The sequence below is a fragment of the Myotis daubentonii genome, chromosome 10 (genome assembly GCF_963259705.1).
Source record: "Myotis daubentonii chromosome 10, mMyoDau2.1, whole genome shotgun sequence".
In the NCBI taxonomy this organism is placed as follows: Eukaryota; Metazoa; Chordata; class Mammalia; order Chiroptera; family Vespertilionidae; genus Myotis; species Myotis daubentonii.
The window spans coordinates 79,539,664-79,562,111 of NC_081849.1; the positions used below are offsets into that span (position 1 = coordinate 79,539,664).

Below are 22,448 nucleotides of genomic sequence, written 5' to 3' on the forward strand. Positions count from 1 at the left end.
CAGTCCTAAAATCGGAGGAATTTTCCCTCGGGCCTGCGGGTGTCAGCCTCCCCACCAGGGGGTGGAGTCAGGCCTGGTTAAGGTATTTACCCAGGCCTCCAGGCAGGGCAGCCCGCTGTGATGGGGCGAGGGGGGGCAGGTGGCCCCCAGCCTAACCTGGGCCATCCATCCTGCAGACTTTCTTTCCAGGATCCACCAGATCCACACTATCTCTAAGCAACCTCCCCTCACAAGAGGGTCAGGCATTGGAATTTTTGTCATGGAGACTGGAAAATTGGGAATGGTTACCGATGGGAGAGGCTCATGAGACAGGGTTGGAGAGAAGTTCTAGAAGTTTAGAGTGATCTTTGCTCACTTCAGTGAGGAATAGGGATTCCAAAGAAATGATGGGGGTGAAATGGGGCAGGGAAGGGCATTCATCTTCCCGAGAGCCTGGTCCACTGGTGCTGCTTTATATCTATCATCTTATTGTAAACCCGTGTACCCCTGATTCCTGTATCACTATCCACTGCAGACATGACAGCGCTGAGGCTAAGGGGGGGCAGGTGGGGGGGGGCGGTACAGGGACTGCCTGAGGCCACACAGTGAGTAGATCTGGGGTCAGGATGTTAATATGGTCTGTCTGGGTCCAGACCATGAACAAGATATAAAGAGCAGAAAAGTCGTTGAAAAAAAAATAAATAAAAGAGAACTGTGTGTTGCCCAGTTTAAAATCAGGGCAGCTTACATTCTGTGAGTGGCTTTTCTCTGCCAGGCGTCATTGCTTTGGATCCTTATAAATGCCCATCTGTAGATGAGGAAACCGAGGCTCAGAGAGAGGTCATGCCTCTGGTCCAAAGTCATCTGACTTTGAATTCGTGGAGTCAGGATTCAAACCCAAGCCACCTGGAATTCTCATCATGTGGTAAGGCAGGGAGGAATCCTCTGTACGTAATGGAGCAGGAGAACATCAGAATAAACTTGTAGACTCTGATGGACCATTAGGAAAATAATGTCCTCCCAAAGTTACCCAGTTAAGGGAGGGCAGAATCCACCTGGTTTCAGGGGACAAGTAGGGGGAGCAATGGTGAGAAGAAAGGGAGCAGAGAATACCCGTGTAGGTATTCTCTATCACGCACTTCTCCTAGAACCTGAGATAAGTGCAGGCTCCCTGAATGCCAGGATATTTAAGTTCTTCTTGGGGGGGGGGGGGGGCGGCTATGTGCCCTCCCCTTGAGTCCCAGTGGGCTTATGACTTGTTTATAACCAATAAAATGTAGCAAAAGTGACTGCATGCTTTTCAAGGCTGGGTCAGAAAAGGCCATGCAACTGCCACCCTGCTTGTTGGGGCGCTCTCCTTTGGCGCCCTGAGCTTCCCTGTGAGAAATCTGACTCCCATGGGACTGCCGTGCCATGAGGAAGCCCAGGCCGTATGATCTGGCCAATAGCCCCAAGTGTGGTCCCAACCGACAGCCATCATCAACCACTAGACAAATGAGTCAAGACTTTTCCAGATGTTTCCAGTCCCCAGCTTCCAAGTCACTGCTCTGCTTCCCCCTCCAATCTTTGTATCTTCCCAGTCCAGATAGCATGGAGCCAAGACAAGCGATGCCCGCTGTGCCCTGTCAGACTTCCCAACACATGGGATCCAGGGCCATAACAAAGTCATTGTTCTGTGTCACCAAGTTGGGGGTGGGGGGTGGACTGTGGGGCGGCAGCGATAGTAGCCAGAACATCATCTCACTTCATTTACTTTTAGGGGCAGCCCTATGCCCCCTTCCTTGCCCACTCCCCCTGCCTGCCCCATGCCAAGCTCTTACTTTTCAATAAGCTGTGTGGACAAAAGTGGCCGCAGCTCTCTGAAGGCGATGAGGGCTGATCTCCTTTCATGAGGGCGGGCACTACTAGACTGGCAGAGACGAGCCAGCTACTTTATGGCGGCCCCTCCTGACCCAGCTCCCAGCCCTGCTCCATCCTTCACTCTGGCTGACAGCTTCGCACCCCTCCCCTGTGCATCGCATTGGGATGGCAAGCACCTTCCAGCCCCTTCTGCCCCCAGGGCAGAAGCTTCCCTTCAACTCCGGAGCCATTTATGCGGTTCACGCCTCCATTTACCACAACCCTGGGAGGCAGGGCCTCCAGGCTTTTATGCAAGGGGCTGGTATGAAGCCACCAAAGTGGGTATCTGTCTGGCTCAGGTTCTACCCCACTGGTGAAATTCCATGGTTGTTAAAATTCTTCAAAGACCTAGATGAGCTCATTTCTCCTCAATTAGTGCCGGGCAGGAGATCTCTCATCTTCCCAGCGCAGTTCATTATGGCGCTAACTCCCCATTAGCAAGCCTGTCCGCCAGTAGCCAGAGAGGGAAGTTCTGAGTCCAAATCAGGCTTTTCATCTCTTTCTTTCTGAGTGGACTCTGAAAGGCGGCATCCACACAGCATGGCGTGTGATGTAGCTTTTGGCTCTACATAGATCAATGTGCCCTCTACTTACTAGTGAGTGTCCTCAGCAAGTTACATGAACCCCCTGAGTGTCGCTCTCCTCATTGGCAAGGAGGAGACAACTCCTCCCCAGGGAACTGAGATAACATCAGCAGCCAAGTCGCCAGAAGTTAGGCGGATTGAAGGATGTGGCCTAAGATCTTGTTTGTTTGTTGTTATTTGTGGCTGCTCTTCTCCAACTCTTATCAGCTCTGCCTTCCAAACTCACCCGAAATCTGGCCACTGCTCACCATCCCCACTGCCCATCACCTGGTCCAAGCTCTGATCACCTCTATTTGCAGGATTGCAACCGCCTATCTTGTTTCCTGGTTTCATCCCAGATGCCTCTTGCCCCTCCTCACAGCAGCCCGAGCAACCCTGTGTCAGCTTGCCATGTCACTCCCCGGTTCCAAACGCTTCCATCGCTCCCCTTCTTATTCTGACTAAAGTTTTTACAGTGCTCTACGCGTCCGTGCGAGATCGACTCCTATTACCTCTGTGGCTTCATCTTGTCCTCTTCCTCCCTCTCCCATCCCACTGTTCCTCAAACAGCACGGACCCGCCCTGCAGCCTCTGCACTGTCTCTCACTCAGCCAGAGACTTCCCGGCTTGTGCCTTTATCTCTTGAAAAGCTCGGCTCAAATGCCTTCTCCTCATTGAGCTCTTCCTTGACTCCCCCATGTAAGACCTCCACCCTGGCTCTTAATGCTTTATTTTTACAATCAATCACCTCCCGTATCATTGACTTGTTTATATTTACTGTCCATTTCTCTCAACTGAAATACAAGCCTGCTGACAGCAGAGATCGTTATCTCCTGTGGTGCCATCTCCAGCGCCCCAAACAGTGCCCGGCACACAGTAGACCCTCAAAGGGGAGGTGGAACTGGCCATTGACCACAGAAGCAACTTACTTGGCTGCTTCATCTGTTGTAGTAATGAGGATGCCTGTGTGCATGTACTTCATCATCAGTAGTTTTGTTTAAAAACGCTCCCACCACCCTGCTGCCCTCCTGAGAGACTATGCTGAGGATTAAAGCTCAGAGTAAATCCATGGGAGGTCAAATGACACAAGAATAACACCTAGGTCTTCTGATTGCTGCTCAGAAGGCCCCCCAAAGTCAAGTGTGGGTTCTCGTCAGCACCACCTCTATCACTGGCAGCGCTTAGTGCAAAATGGACATGCGGTGTGGCCCCTTTTTCAAAATTATGAAGAATTTCAAGACCAGGGAGCCAGGGCCAGCCTCTGTCCACACATTCCTGGATCACGCTAAGATTCTCCTGCTCCCACCCGCTCCTCCCCTTCTCTGATCTTCACATTCTTCCCTTACATATGCTAATGGCCCCTCTTCCCAGCTACCTGGGGCAGCCTGTCTCCTGGAGAGGATTTGGTATCTCTAAGACCATTTATGGCTCCCAGAGAGTTGAAGTCTCAGAAAGTAGGCCTGTTTCTCTTGTTTTCAAGTTCAGGTGAGGGTTGCAGGCAGTGGGTACCGCTTCTGGGCCCCAGATGTGCCTGGCAGATGTTTTAAAGCCCTCACTCTTGGGCTGTGCTGAATTCAGAGCTAGATCTTGAAGTAGCCATTTTTTTTAATTGATAAAAAGTTGATAAAATAATTGATAAAATAGCTGACAGCTGATAAAAATTAGGTTGAATCATAGGAAACTGCTAATATTCGACCATTTTAGTTACAAATATGGCAATTCCCTGTGGTTCTACCTAGTATTGAAAAATGTTTGTGTTGTGTGCATCAATGAAGATATTGAAAGATTTTTGTTTCATCTATCACTGTGTTTCACGTCCCCTAACTTCTTTTCCCGTACCCTGCATACCTCCTATACAAAATAGCAATTACACACACACACACACACACACACACACACACACACACACTGTGACTTAATCTTCCTCTTCTGGGACCTCAGCATTAAGAGAGTCGGATGTCAATGAGGTAACACATTTACATGGATAAAAGGAAGGTTTGGGTAGTTCTACTCACAGTACTCTTGTCCTTTGTCCAGGGTGTCACCTCTCCTTCATCCTCTTTCCCCCAAACCCCCAGCTGTGCATGAAATCATTTTATTAGATTGAAAGCAGTGAAGGCAACCTCATGCCACAGGCTTGGCCAGGCAGCATGTGTATGGAACAAGCCTCAGCTCTGAGCCACAGAGATCTGCATCCTGCATTTGGTTTGACTGTTTCTTGGTCCGTGAGCATACCAAGCATACCATTTTGGGGGCAAGTTACCTAACCACAGTGTTTTTTCGGTTTTCTCATCTGTAAGATAGGGATAAAAATGTCTACTTTATAGAGTGGAAGGGGGCCAAAGGCTGTATATAAACGCCTCAAACTGTGCGTGGGACGTAGGTGCCTCAAAATGATGAAAACCCAAACAGATGAAATTTCCTATCCCCTGGAGCTTCCAGCCTCCAGGCCTACTCATCTACCACATGCGGCTCAGACACCAAAGAGCCGCTTTACTTGAAATGACATGTGGCCGGGGACATGGGGTGTCTCAGTGGTGACCAGTCAGCCGGTGAGTCACGGCTAGCAGGGTCTTTGCTGCCTCGGGAAAGATAACTTGCAGCTGGGGAGGCACAGAAGTGGCTTGGTGGCGCCAGTGACATTTGGGTTGGTCCCCGAGGATGGTTAGGATGTAGATGTACCCTCCAGGCCCGCGCCATCTCATGAAACTTTCTGCCGTGATGGAATATGCTATAGCCGGCCCTGTCTGAGGCATGTGACTACTCAGTCTTTGAAATGTGGCTCGTGTGATGGAGGAGAGAATTTTAACTTTAATTTTTAAAGATATATTTTTATTGATTTCAGAGAGGAAGGGGGAGGGAGAGAGAGAAACATCAATGATGAGAGAGAATCATTGATCAGCTGCCTCTTCCTGCATGTCCCTCCCCCGCCCCCCCCCCCCCCACATGTGCCCTTGACCATAATTGAATCCAAGACACTTCAGTCTGCAAGTTGATGCTCTATCCACTGGGCCAAACCAGCTAGGCTTAATTTTAATTTTAACTAAACAGCCACATGTGGCTAGTGTTGGGAAGTACAGGGCTAGGGGGTGTGAAGTGATAAGGGAAGAAAGTCGTGGGGCAGGCGTGGGGTGCACAATGCTCAGCTCAGCTGAAGCCCAGACTGTGTGAAGGAGGCGTGTGCCCCAGGCAGCTGGAGAGGGACAGGTGGCAAACGCTGCTCACGGGGTTGAAGAGCTTAAATGTGCTTTTCTCAGCTCTGGGAGCCAGTGGGGGTGCCGGAGCCAAGGCCTGACAGGCAGCAAGCGCCACCATCTCCACTTATCCAGCAGGGGGCAGGGCAGTGGGGTCTCTCCCATGTGACCAGATGGAAGCTGGAAATGGAGAACCCTTGGGGGTGACTGCCAACTCTAACTGAGCGCTGGCCACTGTGCTAACAGCTCTGCCTGAGGTATCTCGGGTGGCTCTGGGGAAGGTACAACCCAGTGATCCATTCTATAGACAAGGAAACGGGGTTCCCCATGTGAATTCACATGGCCTCAAGTAAGTACAGACACAAAAACTCGAACCCAGGTCTGTTGGATCCCAAAGACCAGAAAGGAAGTATTTCAGTCCACTCTGTCTGTGTCTGAGCTCTCCCTGGGAGGGGAGGAGAAGCTGGTCTCACCCGGCAGAGCTATCAGATGGATGAGCAGAGCCAGACACATAGGTGAGGACCGGCCTGTGCATCTGCCGGGATGTAGCTCTTCTCATGACTACCCACAGGAGATTCTTCTTTCCACACGGACTTCTGAACGGGACTCCCTGTTTTGTTACCAGCCTGACCCCTCTCATCTCCCTACTGCCTGGTGAGAGCCCAAACCAGGCCATGGCTGAGCCCACTGCTGGAGAATAGGCCAAAGGAGTCGTTATCCGCCTTTGGGACACATCCAGGACAGAAGAGCCGCTTTCCCCTCTTGAGAGCGCTTCAATTTGCAGGCATTTACCTGGCGGCTTGTACAGTTTCTTCTACAAACTTCCCTTAGGTGGCAGCTCCATGCGGTGTTGAAACCACCAGTTTGAGGACCCCCTCCCTGGGTTTGAACCCTGGCTTGCAGTCTGACTTTGAGCAAATTCCTGACAATATCACCTACCTCATGGCCCAGTCTGAAGAGTGAGTGAAAAGCGCGTTAGGATTGTGCAAGGCATTGATTAAATACGGTTTTTGAGCATTAGTGCTTGTCCCAAACTGGGTGGCATGGGGGCAGCAGGAGGAAGTGACTTTCTAAAATACTGGCATTGGTTAGAGATCAAGGAAGGCGTGTTGAGTTCAGACTCACATTTTCTACACGCGTGGGAGCAAACTCTTTGCAGGATCCGGCAGATGACAGGGGCTTAACCACAGCCCCGTCGCCGCGGGAGCTTAAAATGCGGCATCCGGGGCTGCGCTCGCCCTGCGGCCTCAGTGCTGCCACCTACAGGGCCTGCGAGGCCGAGCGCGCAGCCCTCGTGGCTCCTGGGCTGCTGGGCGCTGGCTCCCCCGCAGCCACAGTTAGCTCCCCTTTGCTCCAGGTTTTAAATGCGTCCGCCCCTGGACACAGCCGTTCCGAACACGCTTCTAAACGTTGTTTCTAACAGGGGGACATGACAACTAAAATCAGACGGAGCTCCACGCACAGATGCAGAAATGTCACATTGACAAAGCACCACGTGCCAGGCATTGACTCAGTGAGGGGGCAGGTTATTGCATTTAATCCACGTAAAAAATAGCACCAGTGTGATCACCCCCACGTCACGGTAGGAATCCAGTACATAACTGTTTAGAATCCGTGCCACTCACTTTCCAAAGTCCATATAGGTCATGACACAGGACCTGACAAATCATTTTTCCATCTTTCCCAAGCGTAAAAGCACACACAACCGAGTGGACCAAACCGTCACAAAGAGCTTCTGTTTGCACGTGGGAAACGCTGCTTACCTTGGCTATTGCTCTGAAAATCTGAACATGTTATTGCAGCACTTTTCATGTATGTAAGAGAGTCAGGTCTTCATTAGCAGGGCCTGAATCTGTGTCCACTTGTAAATTAACTTATTTCTATTCGTGCAAGCCAACCTGAGTGAATGAATGCCATAGGCTACACTACAAAACAAAGTGCCCCGTCTGGCTTTTATCTGATTTAATCAATATTTGGGCACACTTATGCTACATTTATATTACAAAGGTCATGCTTATTTATTTATTTCTTAGCCCTCACAGAGATATGTTTTTATTGATGAGAGAGAGAGAGAGAGAGAGAGAGAGAGAGAGAGAGAGAGAGAGAGAGAAAGGGGGAAAGAGAAGAGAGAGAGAAACATAAATTGGTTGCCTCCCATATGCGCTCCGATGGGGATCGAACCTGCAACCTGGGTATGTGCCCTGACTGGGAATCAAACCCACGACCTTCCAGTGTACAGGATGATGCTCCAACCAACTGAGCCACCCAGCCAGGGCTACAACGGTCATGTTTAACTGACCATCCTGTGGCGTTAACAGTGCTTCTCAAACTTGAGTGTAACTTGCTGAAATGCAGGTTCTGACTCAGGGGACCTGGGAAGGGGTCTGAGATGCTGTTTCTTATAAGTTACCATGTGATGTGACGCAGGTGCTGGTAGAGGCACTGGTCCAGCACCCACACTTTGAGTTCTGAGCAGTTTGAAGATCGCAAAGTTCCTTTGCATTGTCCAAGTAAAATTTTAATGGCACATTTATTCTATTGTTTCCTAATGCTTTGAGGATCTGTAAACTCTGCATTCCACCCAAAATACGTTATCAACTAGAGCACTGAATTTATCAGGACAGCCTAGTCCTTTGCCCTGCCTGGATTATGAAGTCCTTATCTTTAGGAAGTCTGCGACCTGCAGGAATTTTGCCTTCAATCAGAGAGTAATTCAGGCACTGTGCGAATTATGTTCCCAAACTCCAAGGGAGAGTAATGATGACACCAACTTAAGAAAAATGTGTCAAAATTAAACTTTCGTCTGTTCAAGCTGACCCTTTTGCCCTTTAGGGAATTGACTGCATGGAAGAGAGAAGTGGTCCCCGTGACCCACGTCAAAGCCAAGAAGCACCTCCTCACACCACCCAGATCGGGGCGGGGGGGTGGGGGGGGTTCTTTATGCTTACGCTTATCATCAGAGTCGCCAGTTGATGAAGGGCGAGAAGTAACACATTCACATGTGATGTGGAGCAAACGCCTATTATGATGCCCAAAGGACGCGCTATTCATAGCAGTCAAGAATAAAGTGACCCACAAACAGACTGCCACTTACTGGTTTGTTTTGTCTGGGGTCCACTTAATGGCATCTGTTAGTACTACAGTCGCTAATGCCCAGCAATTATTTCCACCAGGAACCTCTCGGGGGAAGGGCAATGCGACGGAACTAGCTCTTCTGGTTGGAATTGATTTTCCCCCAGATCAATTAAAACATTCAGCAAAGGTGCTGAGCTGCTCCCCACCCCTTCCTATTTACACACATAAAATGTATACATGTAGACGGTTCAACGTTTTGGAGAATATAATGTCTCAAATTCGAGTAGTGGAAATCAGGGCAACTCAAACGTGCAGAAAGTGAAAGTCCGGTAACTTACTGGGCACGGAGGACCTGTTATGCACACAGGAGCTCCAATCAAGGTGATTTACAGCCTCCAGTGGCCTTAAGATGGACCGCTAGGTTTGCATAGCAAAGACCAGTGTGAATTCTGAAGATAAGGGTGGGCTCCAGAGTGGGAAACAGGCCGCTGCTGTCTGTGTCTTGTGATCCCAGGGCTCCAGCAAGGCCAGGCTCTTTCCTCCTCTGAGGTCACATCCTGTCGACCTTTAGCTTCAGTCCCTCAGGCTGAGGCCTAGAGCAGGTGCTGTAGTGTGAGAATAAACAAGTCACCTTTTCTGTCAGAGAACAGTTCAGACAGCTGCCATTTTGGACTGTGTGACTTGGCAGCCACCGTGTTGGCCGCATGACTTGCAGCTCCCGTGGGGGCCACCATCTTGAAAGGGCAAAGGCCAACCTCTCCCTTTGAATTATCCAATCGCAAAAGACTGTGCGCCTGAGCTCCAATCAAGAGTGAGGGGCAGGTCACGTGCGTCAGGATTAAAAAGCCGAGCAGACTGCCTGCTCAGTGTGCACACCCTCCTGCAGGAGTAAAGATGTTTGCCTTGCTGCCTGGCTCCACGGTATGTTTTGTGTTCTACCAGGACCCCTGAATTTGGGGGCTCACCTTATTTCTTACATGTAGTACCTAGATATTGGTAATAACTTTGTATACTACTACTACTACTACTACTACTACTACTACTACTACTAGAGGCCCGGTGCATGAATTTCATGCACTTGGGGAGGGGCGTCCTTCAGCCCAGATTGCGAGAGGTGCACAATCGGGGCTGGGGAGGGACACAGGAGGTTGGCCATCCAGGGAGGGACCACAGGAGGGCTCCAGGGCGTGTCCAGGCTATCTCACTCAGTTCTGATCAGCTGGATCCCAGCAGCAAGGAAACCTACCAGTAGGAGCATCTGCCCCCTGGTGGTCAGTGCACATCATAGTGACTGGTCGACCAGTTGACTGTCTTCCCCCTGGTGGTCAGTGCATGTCATAGCAAGCGGTTGAGTGGCCTTAGCATATCATTAGCATAATATGCTTTGATTGGTTGAACAGATGACTGTACAACTGGACACTTAGCATATTCGGCTTTTATTATATAGGATTGTTAGTAATCTATATGTTGGCAACATTGATTCAGGGCCAACCACGTGGCAAGCTTCACCCAGAGAGGAAGAGGTACTTCCCCCTCAGTTCAAGTGTGAGAAATCCGGAAGAGCTGGGGTCGTGTTTCCAACCCTGGACCAGTGAATGTGGTCAGAGGGATGACATGCTACAACTAGCTCAGCTTGGCCATGGATCTCTGTGTTTGCCCGAAGTATGTGGTGGGGGAGGGAGGGGAACGGGGGTGAGGGGACTGCAGGGAAGGGGGTTAGGGGGAGGGTACAGTAGTCCCTGTTTAGCAGATTTCACCTTTTTCAATTTCAGTTACCCACAGGCAATCTCTGTTCAAAAATATTAAGTGGAAAATTCCAGAAGTAAGCAATTCAATAAATAAGTTTTATTTACTAATTTTTTAAAAATATTTTTGTATTGATTTCAAATAGGAAGAAAGAGATAGAAACATCAATGATGAGAATCATTGATTAGCTGCCTCTTGCATGACCCCCACCAGGGATCCAGCCCGCAACCCAGGCATGTGCCCTGACCAGGAATTGAACCATGACCTCGTGATTCATAGATCGATGCTCAACCACTGAGCCACACCAGTCTGGCTATAAGTTTTAAATTGTGCACCCTTCTGACTAGCATGATGAAACTCGCACCATTCAGCTCATTCTGCTCCAGATGTCAATCATCCCTTTGCCCAGTGTCTCCACACTGTACGTCTCCCCACTCATTAGTCACTTAATAGGCAGCTTGGTGATCAGACCGATTGTGGTGGTATCTCAGTGCGTGTGTTTATGTAACTCTTATTTTACTTAATAGTGGTCCCAACGTGCAAGAGTAGTGGTGCTGGCAACTCGGACATGCCAAAGGGAAGCCATAAAGTGCTTGTTAAGGGCCAGAAGGTCAGTAGTAGTCTAATGCTCCATCACAATGCTTAGGTCTTTCATCTCACCTCATCTTGTCACATAGGCGTTGTATCATTTCACATCATCACAAGGAGAAGGGAGGATAGTACAGCAACATATTTTGAAAGCAAGGGAAAGAGAGAGACTTTCCCTCACATAGCATTTATTACAATATCCTATATAATAAAAGCCCAGTGACCGAATGGTGGAACAATCAGAACGACCAGTCGACCAGTCGCTAAGACATGCACTGACTACCAGGGGGCAGGAGCTGCCGCCTGATGGTCAGTGCGCTCCCACAGTGGGAGCAGCTGCTCAGAGGATGGGTCCACAGCTGCTCAGTTGACTGGGATGAGCGGCGCTCCCACGGCAGGCCAATCCACGCAGGTCAAGCCCCCCCCCCCCCCCCCCCCGCCCAGTGCACGAATCCCGTGCACTGGGCCTCTAGTATTGTTATAATTGTTCTATTTTACTATTAGATATTATTATTGATCTCTTCCTGTGCCAAATTTATTTTTATTGTAGATTATACCCATTATTTTAAGTATGTTTTTATTGATTTCAGAGAGGAAGGGAAAGGGAGAGAGATAGAAACATCAATGATGAGAATCATTGATTGGCTGCCTCCTGTATGCCCCTCACTGGGGATTGAGCCTGAAGCCTGGGCATATTCCCTGACTGGGAACCAAACCGCGATCTCCTGGTATTTGCCTGATTTATAAATTAAATTCTATTATAGGAATGGGCATATAGGAACAAACATAGCATAGAGAGGATTTGGTACTATCCTCGGTTTCAGGCATCCACTGGGGGTATCGGACTGTATTCCCCATGGCTAAGGGAAAACTACTGTCTGATGATTGGCCGTAAAACCACATATTTTGAGGAATATTTCTCAAAGAGGGTCCTCGTTCTTCTGGAAAAAATTCACGCCCACTATAGCTGTGGCAAACGTTTCTTTGAACCTCAGTTGAAGAATTTGTGTAATGAAGGAGCAGGATTTGATGCTTTCTGAGAGCCCTTTCATATCTGAAATCTCTAGTTTGCACTCACCTTTCCTTATGCTGCACTTTGGGAAATGATTTTGCTTTCTGTCCTGACAGGCAAGCGGAGGTGGTGCTATTTCACCCTCTTATTAGACAGGGAAACTGAGCCTCACAAGGTCATTAATTTGCCTTACATCATTAGACTGTCAAGCAGCAGGACTGGGACTAGATATTAAGTCATTGGCTTAGTTTCAAAGAATCCCCTTTGAATGCTCTCCACATTAGTGAAATTAGTTTTGTTCATTCCGTAATGACCACTAATCTCATTGATAGCAAACTACTATAAATTAAGCTAGAGTTGATGGGCAACTTCTGATGAATGAAATCTTGGGCACTGGAATTTGTTATTTTGCTGTCTTCTGAGAGATGCTGAGATTGTGCATTAATATGATTACTGTCTTTCTGATGGGAGCTACTGGAAAGTGTGGTTTGGAGAAGGAGAAGCTACTGAGAATTCAAGTTGAAAGAGACCGATTTTAGGAAGAGATTGCAGACAAAAGTGGGAGGAACTGGTTATTGTCTTCAGCTCACAGACACTTGATATTATGCCATGAAGCTGATCGTGGTCAAATAAGTCACTATTGTTTAAGATTTCCCTAAATAAATATTTCCACCACACAATCAATGAAGCCTAGAAAGTCGATGGAATGTGTTTTGTTTTTCACAAGCCTTAAATTAATTGTATATCCTCGGCCTCTGCAAACATCTATTAAAATAACTCTGAGAAACAGCTCAGAGCTCCCACTGACTGGCTCTCTTTCTGAGCAAGTCTGTCGTCTAGCAGAGAAAAATGTTAAGACCAAAGGGAAAAATAATCTTTGATTAAGAATGTATAAAAGTATGCTTCAAGAGCCTAATGCACATGCCTTGGTCTGCCAGTTAATGACTTGATCCTCAGGAATTAAATATGAATAATAAAAGGATGTTCGTGGAAGCATCGCTTATAGTTGTAAAAAACTAGAAACAGCTTAGATGGGAGATTACTTAAGAGGACAGGGTATCTTCATAAAGTGGAATATTGTATGATTACTAAAATGATGTTGCCAAAGAATAATTAGTGACACAAATGGTTTTAATTGCTTAACCAGTTACAGCCTGACCTCCAGAGTCAGCCTGCCTGGACACTGATTCCAGCTCAACCCATTCCCCGTGCGTGACCTTGAACAATTTACTTGATCTCTTTTGTGCTTAACTTTACTCAGATGTAAATGGGGGCTGATGACAGTACCTGCCCCATAAGCTTGTTGGGTGAATTCAGTGAGGTAATCTACATAAACTGCTTAGCACAAACCAGCCATTCTCATAAGGTTACAACCCAATACATGTTTTTCTTTGCTAATCTGTATTTCCTACTTTTTGGGTCAACAATTATGTTAATTGGGTAATGAGAAAGAAAATCTAAACCTTTAAAAATTATTTTAAATGTTTTAGTTGTGGTAAAGCACAACAAAATTCACGGTCTTCACCATTCTTGAGTGTATAGTTCAGTCGCATTAAGCACACTGGGTTGCTGTGCATCCAATCTTCAGAACTCTTCATCTGCAAAAGTAAAACTCTATACCCATTAAATAATAATTCCCCACTTCCTCTCCCCCCAGCTGTCAGAACACCATTCTACTTTCCATCTCAATGAATTGGACGGGCTTAAGTACCTCATAAGTGGAACTGTACAATATTTGTCTTTTTGTGGCTGGCTTATTTCACTTAGCAGAATGTCCTCAAGGCTCATCCATGTTGTAACACATGTCAGAATTTCCATTTTAAAGGCTGACTACCATTCCATTGCATGAACACTAGAGTGCTTCTACCTTTTTGGCTATTGTGAATAATGTACCCATGAACATGGTATACACATATTTCAAAGTTCTTTTTTAAAAAGAGTATACTTTATTGATTTTTTTACAGAGAGGAAGGGAGAGGGATAGAGAGTTAGAAACATCAATGAGAGAAACATCCATCAGCTGCCTCCTGCACACCTCCTACTGGGGATGTGCCGGCAACCAAGGTACCGGCACATGCCCTTGACCAGAATCAAACCTGGGACCCTTCAGTCCGCAGGCCAACGCTCTATCCACTGAGTAAACCAGTTAGGGCAAGTTCTTTTTTAAGGAAAGAATATTATAAGCTCCCCTAAATCTCCTAAAGCTCATAAAACACATGTAAACGGGGACCACAGATCTGTGGTCTTTGGCTCTGAAGGTGCTTCCATCTTTAATTAATAAGTACATTAATGAATATATTTAGCTTTTTATTGGGTACTTATTCTTTGGTGCTAAATATATTTCAGCAGATTTATTTGGAAGTAACATGGTCAACAAAGAACGGCTATAAGATAGGTGCTACTTTTCCTTCAAAGTCAGGAAGGTCGGAGAGAGTCAGCTCCGGGTCTCATGTTGCCTAGACTGGTATCAGAGTCTAACCTTCTCTTTCCTTGTAGTGCCCCATCGCTGAAGCTTTCTTCTCAAGGTCTTTTGATGAGTCAAGGTGGTTGCTGCATTATTTATGCCCACATTCCAGCCATCAGAAAGGAGGAAGAGAAGAAAGAGTACTTCCTCCTTTAGATCCCCTGCCATTTCCACCCCGTGGGCCAGAAGTTAGTGGAACGTGGGTGGAAACGGTGCCCTCCATGTTGGGATTAACAATGACTCAATGTGCACATTGCTGAATACACCCACAGGAATGATTTCCATTCTAGAGAAAGGTAGCCTGGTTGTTTCTAAGAATTAGGAACTTACTCCTTGGTCAACTTCCTGTTGCTCAGGGGTGGGGTGGGGTGGATCCTTCAGGCGCTCTTTATGCATTCCTCATTATCTTTGCCTTCCCCCAGCTTCAGCTCAGCCTACAGAGCGCCAGAGAAGGACTGCCCCCTTCTCTTTACTAACCCCGTGTTTCCTGCTGGTGCTAGCTCTCTGAGGTTCCCGGACTGCCCTCCCCACAGTGAAAGTCTCCCCCTCCCCCCACCTTCTTCAAGGCTCAGCTCTGGAGCCGCCTTCTCCCAGAACTTAATCTCATCTCTCTTTAAGCTTCCAAGGCAGGCATGCTACCTCTTCCTCTTACATTCACTCCCTACCTTGCACCGCACTCATTTACAAACTTGCTGTGTCGTCCTTACCAGACTGTGAGCTCCTGGGTAGCACCTTCCCTTATCAGGTCTACAGCGCCTGGCCTGGCGTCCTTTGTGAGGTAAAGCCCAGGCGTGTTGGGGAAGACTGGGGCCCTCCTCGGGGTTGGTACTGCAATTCCTTTGCCAGGGCGCCTTTGGGAAGGGTCTATTCACTTCTGTTTATAAGACAATGGGTTGATGTAGCTTCTCTTGAGGTAACTTGGAGTCCACGTTACTAAGTTCTGTACATAGTTGGATTTTTCAGTGCAGAGTAAGCACCAGAGCTTTGCAAGGCGCTGGAGAGAGTTTCTCCTGCCTGTGTGGGCCTGGCTCCCGGTGACTCTGGTTCGGCTCTACACTTCACCTTAAAGGGGAGGAGGCAGCGCTTTGCCTGAGACGGGGCAGGCCCTGAGCTACACATGGTCTTATGGACCCATGACCTCCATCCCCTTGCAAAGCGTCATAAACAGAGAGCCAAACACACGTCGTCCCCGGTTTGATTTCTGGCAAGAGCATTTTGGATTTGGATATCGCCGCCATGTGTTTTAAAAGTGAAAGTAGATCTATGTGCCTTTCCTAGAGGCCTGCTTGGTCTTCTGGTTCTTTTCTGACCCCAGCGTATCTCAGTCTTGTGTAGGCAGAGACCACGGGCAGCTGTAGACCAGTCCCTTGGAGGGTGGCGGCGGCGGTGGCAGTGGGTGCACTCAGACGCGTTCTGATCAGCCGTTTGGGGAGAAGGATGCTCTTTCACAAGGTGGGCCCATTTGCTGAGAAGACAGCAAGCGAGGTCACTGGTGGCAGCTGATGAGAACAAATAGGAAGACAGACAAATAGGAAGCTTTTGCCTAAGGCTTCTGTACATCATCCGGGTAGACGAGAGGGTTTTCCAGATGGCTTGGGGATTTGTACCTTCAGGGAGAGCACCCCCAAACACCAGGCTCCTGGGTAGAGCAGTGCCACACACACCGAGGTTCCTCATGAAGGACTTGGTCACGCGAAACCTGGAGGCTGTGTGACCGGTGCCAGGGGAAGCCTATCAGAATACGTCACCCGCAGCTCTTCCCAGGTCCTGCGAGTCCATAACGTGTACTAATTCCAATCTACTGCTGAATCCAGGGCAAGGAAAGGCCGCCCAGCCGCCCCACTATTCCATTTCCTGAAGTCGCCATTAACACCCTTATCTGAAAAACCCTGCAGGGGGAATCTTTGTAGATGGAGGAGATAGTGGTTTCAATTGATGGTACTTATCTGTAGTGATAAGTTCTGATTATATTTTTTTGGCAGTCACTATAGATTGGAAGGCTGTTTTTTTCTTTTGTTTTTCTTTCTCTCTTTTTTTTTTTTGCACGTTCTCTTTCTTTATGATTAGTAAACACATTAAGCACACTCTGATTTTCAAGAAGCTGCCTGGCCATGGTTGTTATTTGAAGGGGGGTGGGGGGGGGGCGCGAACCCAACCACACATCATCTTTCATCTCTTTTAATTTAAGTTTTACCCTAAAAATCTGTTTTGAGAAGGAAATGGAGCATGCCAAGCTAATGACAGCCTTCCCGTCTCTTGTTTTTCCCACGTCAGAGCAATGCGCTCCTGTGAGCTCCTTGGCGTGCCGGGATGTTGGCAATGCTGCATTAATTAAGTGAAACCTCCAAACCACTCGAAAAAAACGAAAACAAATAAACACCACCGTCCCCTCCCCCGAAGCGGGGAGGGGTTAAGATGAAACTAGACTAAATGTGTCAGCAAACAAACTAATTTATTTTCAAAGGCACAGTCTCTGCGAATGCAGACAGCCCGCTCTGCTGGGAGACTCCTAGGTGCGCGCATTCCGCTGAGAAAAGCGCTGGGCGAGCCAGGGACAGCCCCTGGGATCCACCCAGGCCGACCCGGGAGGATGGCGTGCGGGTCCCAGTCTCCAGTCTCGGGGAGAGGAAGCCGGCGAACCACGGTCAGCTCCGAGGACCACTGACCATGAGGTCCCACACTTCCCAAGCACCCCCTGATTCCCACCGCACCGTCATAATTTGGTTACAAAAATCCTTCCTTCCTCTGCTGCACCTCCCTTTGGGCAGAGGGCGCCTGGGCTTGGGCGGGAGGCCGAGATCCGGCCGCGAGGACGCGCGGGGCTTGGGGGCCGACACCCCGACACCCGCGGCTGCGAGGCGACTAGGGCGCAGCCGGGGCCGCGGCGGCGACAGGACTCCCAGCCGCCGGGCGAGTCCCTCCCTTTTCGCGGGTGAATGAATGGTTAGTCAAAGGGCATCTCCCCGCCCGGCCCGCCCGAGGTTGGAAGGGAGGAGTCTCGGAGCCACTGTTCCTCTTTTTTTCGGGGCTGAAGAGCACTCGCCTCCGCGCGTGTTTTAACCGTCCCGGCGTGTCGTGTCGTTTCTGCCTCTGCCCCCCGTGGTGTCGGGACGCGCAGACACGCGAGCTCAGGGCGCGGATCTCGACCCCTCCGTCCGCCCAGCCCGCGAGTCCGCCGTCGCACCCCCGCCAGAGGGAAGCAGAGCGGAAAGTGAAAAGTTGCGCCTCCCCCACGCCCCTGCGCCCCGTTTGTCGCTCCTTCCCAAAGCTGGGGCACCTGGGAGCGAGCAGGGGTGGTATGGCACCCCTGAACCCCACTTTCTGCTTCCCTGTTATAACTGGGGCACCCCGGCGCGAGCAGGGGTGGCGCGGCATCCCCGTTAGGGGAGGGTTCCCTGGGTAAAGGGAGGAGGCACCGAGTGCGTGGGGCGGCGGAGACACGCCTGCCCCGCTCACATCTGCACTCCGCGGCCGGTGGCCTCCCTCGAGGGACACGGGAGCCAGGGCGCCCTGCGGGGACGGGTCGGGCGCGGGGCTCCGGCGCCCGGGCGCCCCCAGCGGGTTCCCGGAGGCTCCCGGTGCGCCCAGGCTTCGGCGCGGGAGCGAGCGTGCGCGCCGGCGGGCGGAGAGCCGGCGAGGCGGCCGGAGGTGGGAGGCTGGAGCGGAGGACGCGGCGGCGGCGGCGGCAGCGGCAGCGGCAGCGCCCGGGGCAGTGGCTGCAGCCCTGGCGGCGCGGAGCGCGGTGCGCAGCGGGCAGCGCTGCCAGCCCCGTCCGCCTATCTCCGGCCGCTCCGACACCCCCTCCTCCGGCCCCCTATCTGGCGAGGAGGCCGACGACTAAGCTTCGGGAGCAACTCCCTAAAAAAAGCCGCATTGGAGGAGCCTGGCCGCAGGACCCCTCCTCCCGGGTGCCCCCCACCCCACCCCTCGCCTCCCTCTCCCGCCTCCCCGCCCCCCCCCCCCGTCCCCCCTGCCTCTCCGCCCTCCCCGCCCCCCCCCCCCGCCCCTCTGCTCCCGGGCGCCCGCCTCCCTCCTTCTCGGACTGTCTCCCGACTCGCCCGCTGAGAGCCCTTTCTGATCGCGAGCGGTGGTGGCGGAGCCGAGGCGGCGGCACGGGACCTGCAGTCGCCGGGATTCCCTCCAGGTGACGATGCTCTGGTTCTCCGCCGTCAGGGCTCTGGCTGAGCGTCCCCGCCGGCGCTCGCCCGGGATTACCTGCTGCGTCTTGCTGCTGCTCAATTGCTCGGGGGTCCCCATGTCTCTGGCTTCCTCCTTCTTGACAGGTAGGGGAGGGGGCTGGAGGGACCGGCCTCTCGGGCGCCGGCTGGGTACCTGGGAGAGGAGGCGCTGGCGCGCCCGGGGATGGGAGGGTTCGGAGCGAGCACCTAGGCGCCTGCCCCTCTCTGGCTGGTGGGGATGAAGCGAAGCCCGCGGGGTTGAGGGGTGGGAGGCAGTGAGTAGGTTAAGGGCGGAGAGGATGCTGACATCAATATAGTGATAGAAACTCTTCCATCTGAAGGGAAGAAACCCCTTGATTTGTTTTTAATATCCCCCTCAACCCTTATTTTGACCTACTCGCCCCGGTACAAGTAAGGAAAAGTGCGCACCGTCTTTCACACATCCTTCTTTCTGACCCTCTAAGGTTCCAGTATATCTCGTGTTAGGAGTGCCTTTTACAGCACCCGCTCTTCAGACCTTGAATTTAGAGAAACGACCCTAATTTAAAAGGGCAATAATAGCGGGATATAGTAATTACATGCTTCCCGGCAGGTGAGGGCCTCAACTGCTATTCTGAAGGACATACTTTACTGACACCTGGTGCAGAAAAGAAAATATTGAGTCAATTTCTAAGAGAAGAGGAAAGATGATGTGATTCCAAATCAAGACAATAAGAGGCAGATTCATAGAAAGGCCTTTTCATTGACGCGGTCCTGAATGTTGTTCACATTTAAAATCTGCCCGAATGGCCAATTTGAATTTATTTGTCACATGGGGGTGTGTGTTCAGTTGAAATGCCTGTGTAAAGGAGGAGTATTATTAAAGATCCCGTGAATTGTGCTTAATCCCTATGGCTACAGTCCTTTAAAAAACACACAACAAAACCTGTTCAAATAAAACTATTTAGGATAGATTTTTTTAAAATAGGGGGGTGGAATTATATTTATTTCTGGTGAGTTTGATCATTTAAAACTCATTAGGAATTTCTGAAATTTGGGTAGTCATTTCAAAAAGCATTAGTGTAAAAATTTTAAATTTTGTAATAATGCCAATAAGCTAAGTTTAAAATATTTTTTTTTCCCTCTTCATTTCAGGTTCTGTTGCAAAATGTGAAAATGAAGGTGAAGTCCTGCAGATCCCGTTTATCACGGACAACCCCTGTATAATGTGCGTCTGCTTGGTAAGTAGGGAGGGCAGGTCACGGGAAGCCAGCCAATTGCTCCCTCTGACCAGGGAACCCATTCAATGTAATTATATAACCAGATCTTAAACATGGTTTTTGGTCATTACAAAACTGTGCATAGCTGGAGAATGGAGTTCAGTTGAATTTCCTAGTTTTATGGACTTTGGCAATTTCTATGTCATCTGGCTGGGAATTCTTCTCTTTGACCTCATCTTTACAGAAGTAACTTGAAGGATGGACTTTGTATGGCATTGTCTCGGTGACAATTGCCATCTGCACTGTCTGCTCCCAGGAATGGCCGTTGCCATCAAATTGCAGGCGCCATCAAACTTGTTGCCTTGATTCTGTCATCTGAGCTCAGTGTGAAAATGGCGAGATAACATGTAGGTATCTTACCAGTGATAAGGTGCGTTACAAGGGGAAGGAGAAGTGACAGTTACAAAAGGCAAACGTGAGGACAAGATGTAACCTGGGATTTCTTGGCCTGTTAGAGCCTAAACTCTCAAAAAACCGTCCTGATATTTTGGATTTGGAAACATAAGTCAGGAAGGACATTCGATTCTTAATAGAGAATGACACTTGGCTGTCAGCTTCTTCGTTAACCCTGGCAGTGGCAGTAGATTTTAAAAAAAAAAAGAATTTGTTTCAATTTATTTTAGCTTAATAGTTAATGATAAGAGCTAGTAAGTAACCACATGGGGGAGATTAAGTTATAGGAATAAGAATCTCTGAGATGAAATGTAGACTCACAAAGAGCAGCGTTTTTGTCTAAGGGAGTGTTACCTGCCAATCACTGTTGGCAAGCCTCGATGAAAAGCTACACACCACAAAACCCTGTTGGAAATGCATGAAGGCGTCAGTGCGAAACTGCAAAGAGAGAGGTGAAGGTTTGTGATCAGATCAGCATTCTGCAGGGAACTGGCGAAGGGGTTCTTCTCTGTGTAGGTGGGAGCCAAGCCATCTGGGTTTAAACTACCCAAACTTTTTCATGACGAGAGATGAGGTCAATGTTGTGAAATGATAAGTGGGTGAAGGTGCGTGCCTGGATCAAATGATGATCAGGTTCTGCTCACGAAGGGAACCAGCAGAATCAGAGGTGACCATGCCTTTCGCCGGCCGGGAGGAGAAACATTGCTGCCTTGATAGGGAAGGGCTCCGAGAGGCAGGCTCTTCAGATTTTGTGTTTGTGAGCTGCCCTTCATGATCTTTCACTAAATGACCTGTTGAAAAGAAACTCTGCATTTGAATTTTGACGCAGTTATATATTTATAAATGCAGTGTGTGTGTGTGTGGGGGGAGGGGGGGGAGGCGGGGTATGACTTTCCTTTCATTTTCTCTTATCTTGATATCGTGAGTGAATTATTTTATCTTAATCTCTTTATAGGAAATTACCCCGACGAACATGTAAATGTGCTAGGAGCTCCGAGCACATGTGAAAATATTGTTTTTTTTTCTTCCCCGATATTACTGTGCTTAAAGTGCAAATGGGCTGCTTGGGTTTTGCACAAGGTTCCCAAATTACATTATGAAAAATTTCCCGCAGAGCGTTCCCCTTCTTGGGACCACACCCTGGCGGGAAGAAGTTCTTTCTCTCAAAGTGCAGCCTTACTGATCATCCGATCAGGGCTAGAATCCTGCCCTCTGAGAGTAAGGAGTGACTCAGAAGAGAGAAAAAAAAAATGCATCTGCTGGTAATCCAGTGAAAATCATGTATATTTCAGAAAAGTATTGATTAAGCTTAGAAGGATAGCAAGTCTATGTATGTCTTGAAGTAACATTCGGAGGTATCTGCCTTGGTGGAATCCTTTTGAAATGTGCTCAGGGGGAACTCTGGCTCCCCAACTCAAGTTACTCAGAAGATGTCTCGGAGCCTCTCCCTAGCAAAGGCTCAGTCACGTGCTCTGTGGCCCGTGCATGGGTTTGGGGTCCTGGGCCCCAAGTTATCATAGTCATTATTGCTTCCTAAACATTTGTAATGGCTTGACACAATGGAGTAAGGATAGCCGGTTGGCGTGGCTCAGTGGTTGAGCATTGACCTATGAACCAGGAGGTCTTGGTTTGATTCCCAGTCAGGGCACAGGCCCGGGTTGCAGGCTCGATCCTCAGTGGGGGACATGCAGGAGGCAGCCGATCAATGATGCTCTCTCATTATTGATGTTTCTCTTTATCGCTCCCTCTCTCTTCCTTCCTTTCTGACATTAATAAAAATATATTTCAAAAACATTGAGTAAGAATAGATGGATGACCAGATCTCTATTGGTATATGCTCTTGTAACTTTCCACCGCAGCCCGTGGGTGTCGGAGTGGCCCGCACTGCTCTGAGGCTGCTTAGCCTTTTGATACATTTAACAGATGGATAATATTAGCAGTAGCAGCTAATATTTATGAGCCACTGTATTTGTGGCGCTTATCTACATCTGCATTGTTTCACTGAACCCTCTGAAAAATCTTTCGAGAGCCTTTACCCCCATTTTACAGATGAGGAAACTGAGGTCAGCGGAGTTAAAGGCATATTTTAGCAAATATC

At 49.2% G+C, this 22,448-nt stretch overlaps 1 protein-coding gene across 4 annotated transcripts in view; it reads left to right on the top strand.

The window, feature by feature from the left end:
• Positions 1 to 17,883: 17,883 nt before the first annotated feature.
• The window catches only part of BMPER (BMP binding endothelial regulator), a 203,919-nt gene continuing 199,354 nt past the window's right edge, over positions 17,884 to 22,448 (top strand). Inside the window, exons 1-2 of one of the 4 annotated variants that reach the window (XM_059655834.1) lie at positions 17,884 to 18,803; positions 19,833 to 19,918. In XM_059655834.1, coding sequence (XP_059511817.1) covers positions 18,671 to 18,803; positions 19,833 to 19,918 — 219 coding nt within the window. In that variant the 5' untranslated portion in view covers positions 17,884 to 18,670. The remainder of the gene's footprint in view (positions 18,804 to 19,832; positions 19,919 to 22,448) is intronic. The other 3 variants (XM_059655835.1, XM_059655832.1, XM_059655833.1) reach the window with 3 other exon arrangements.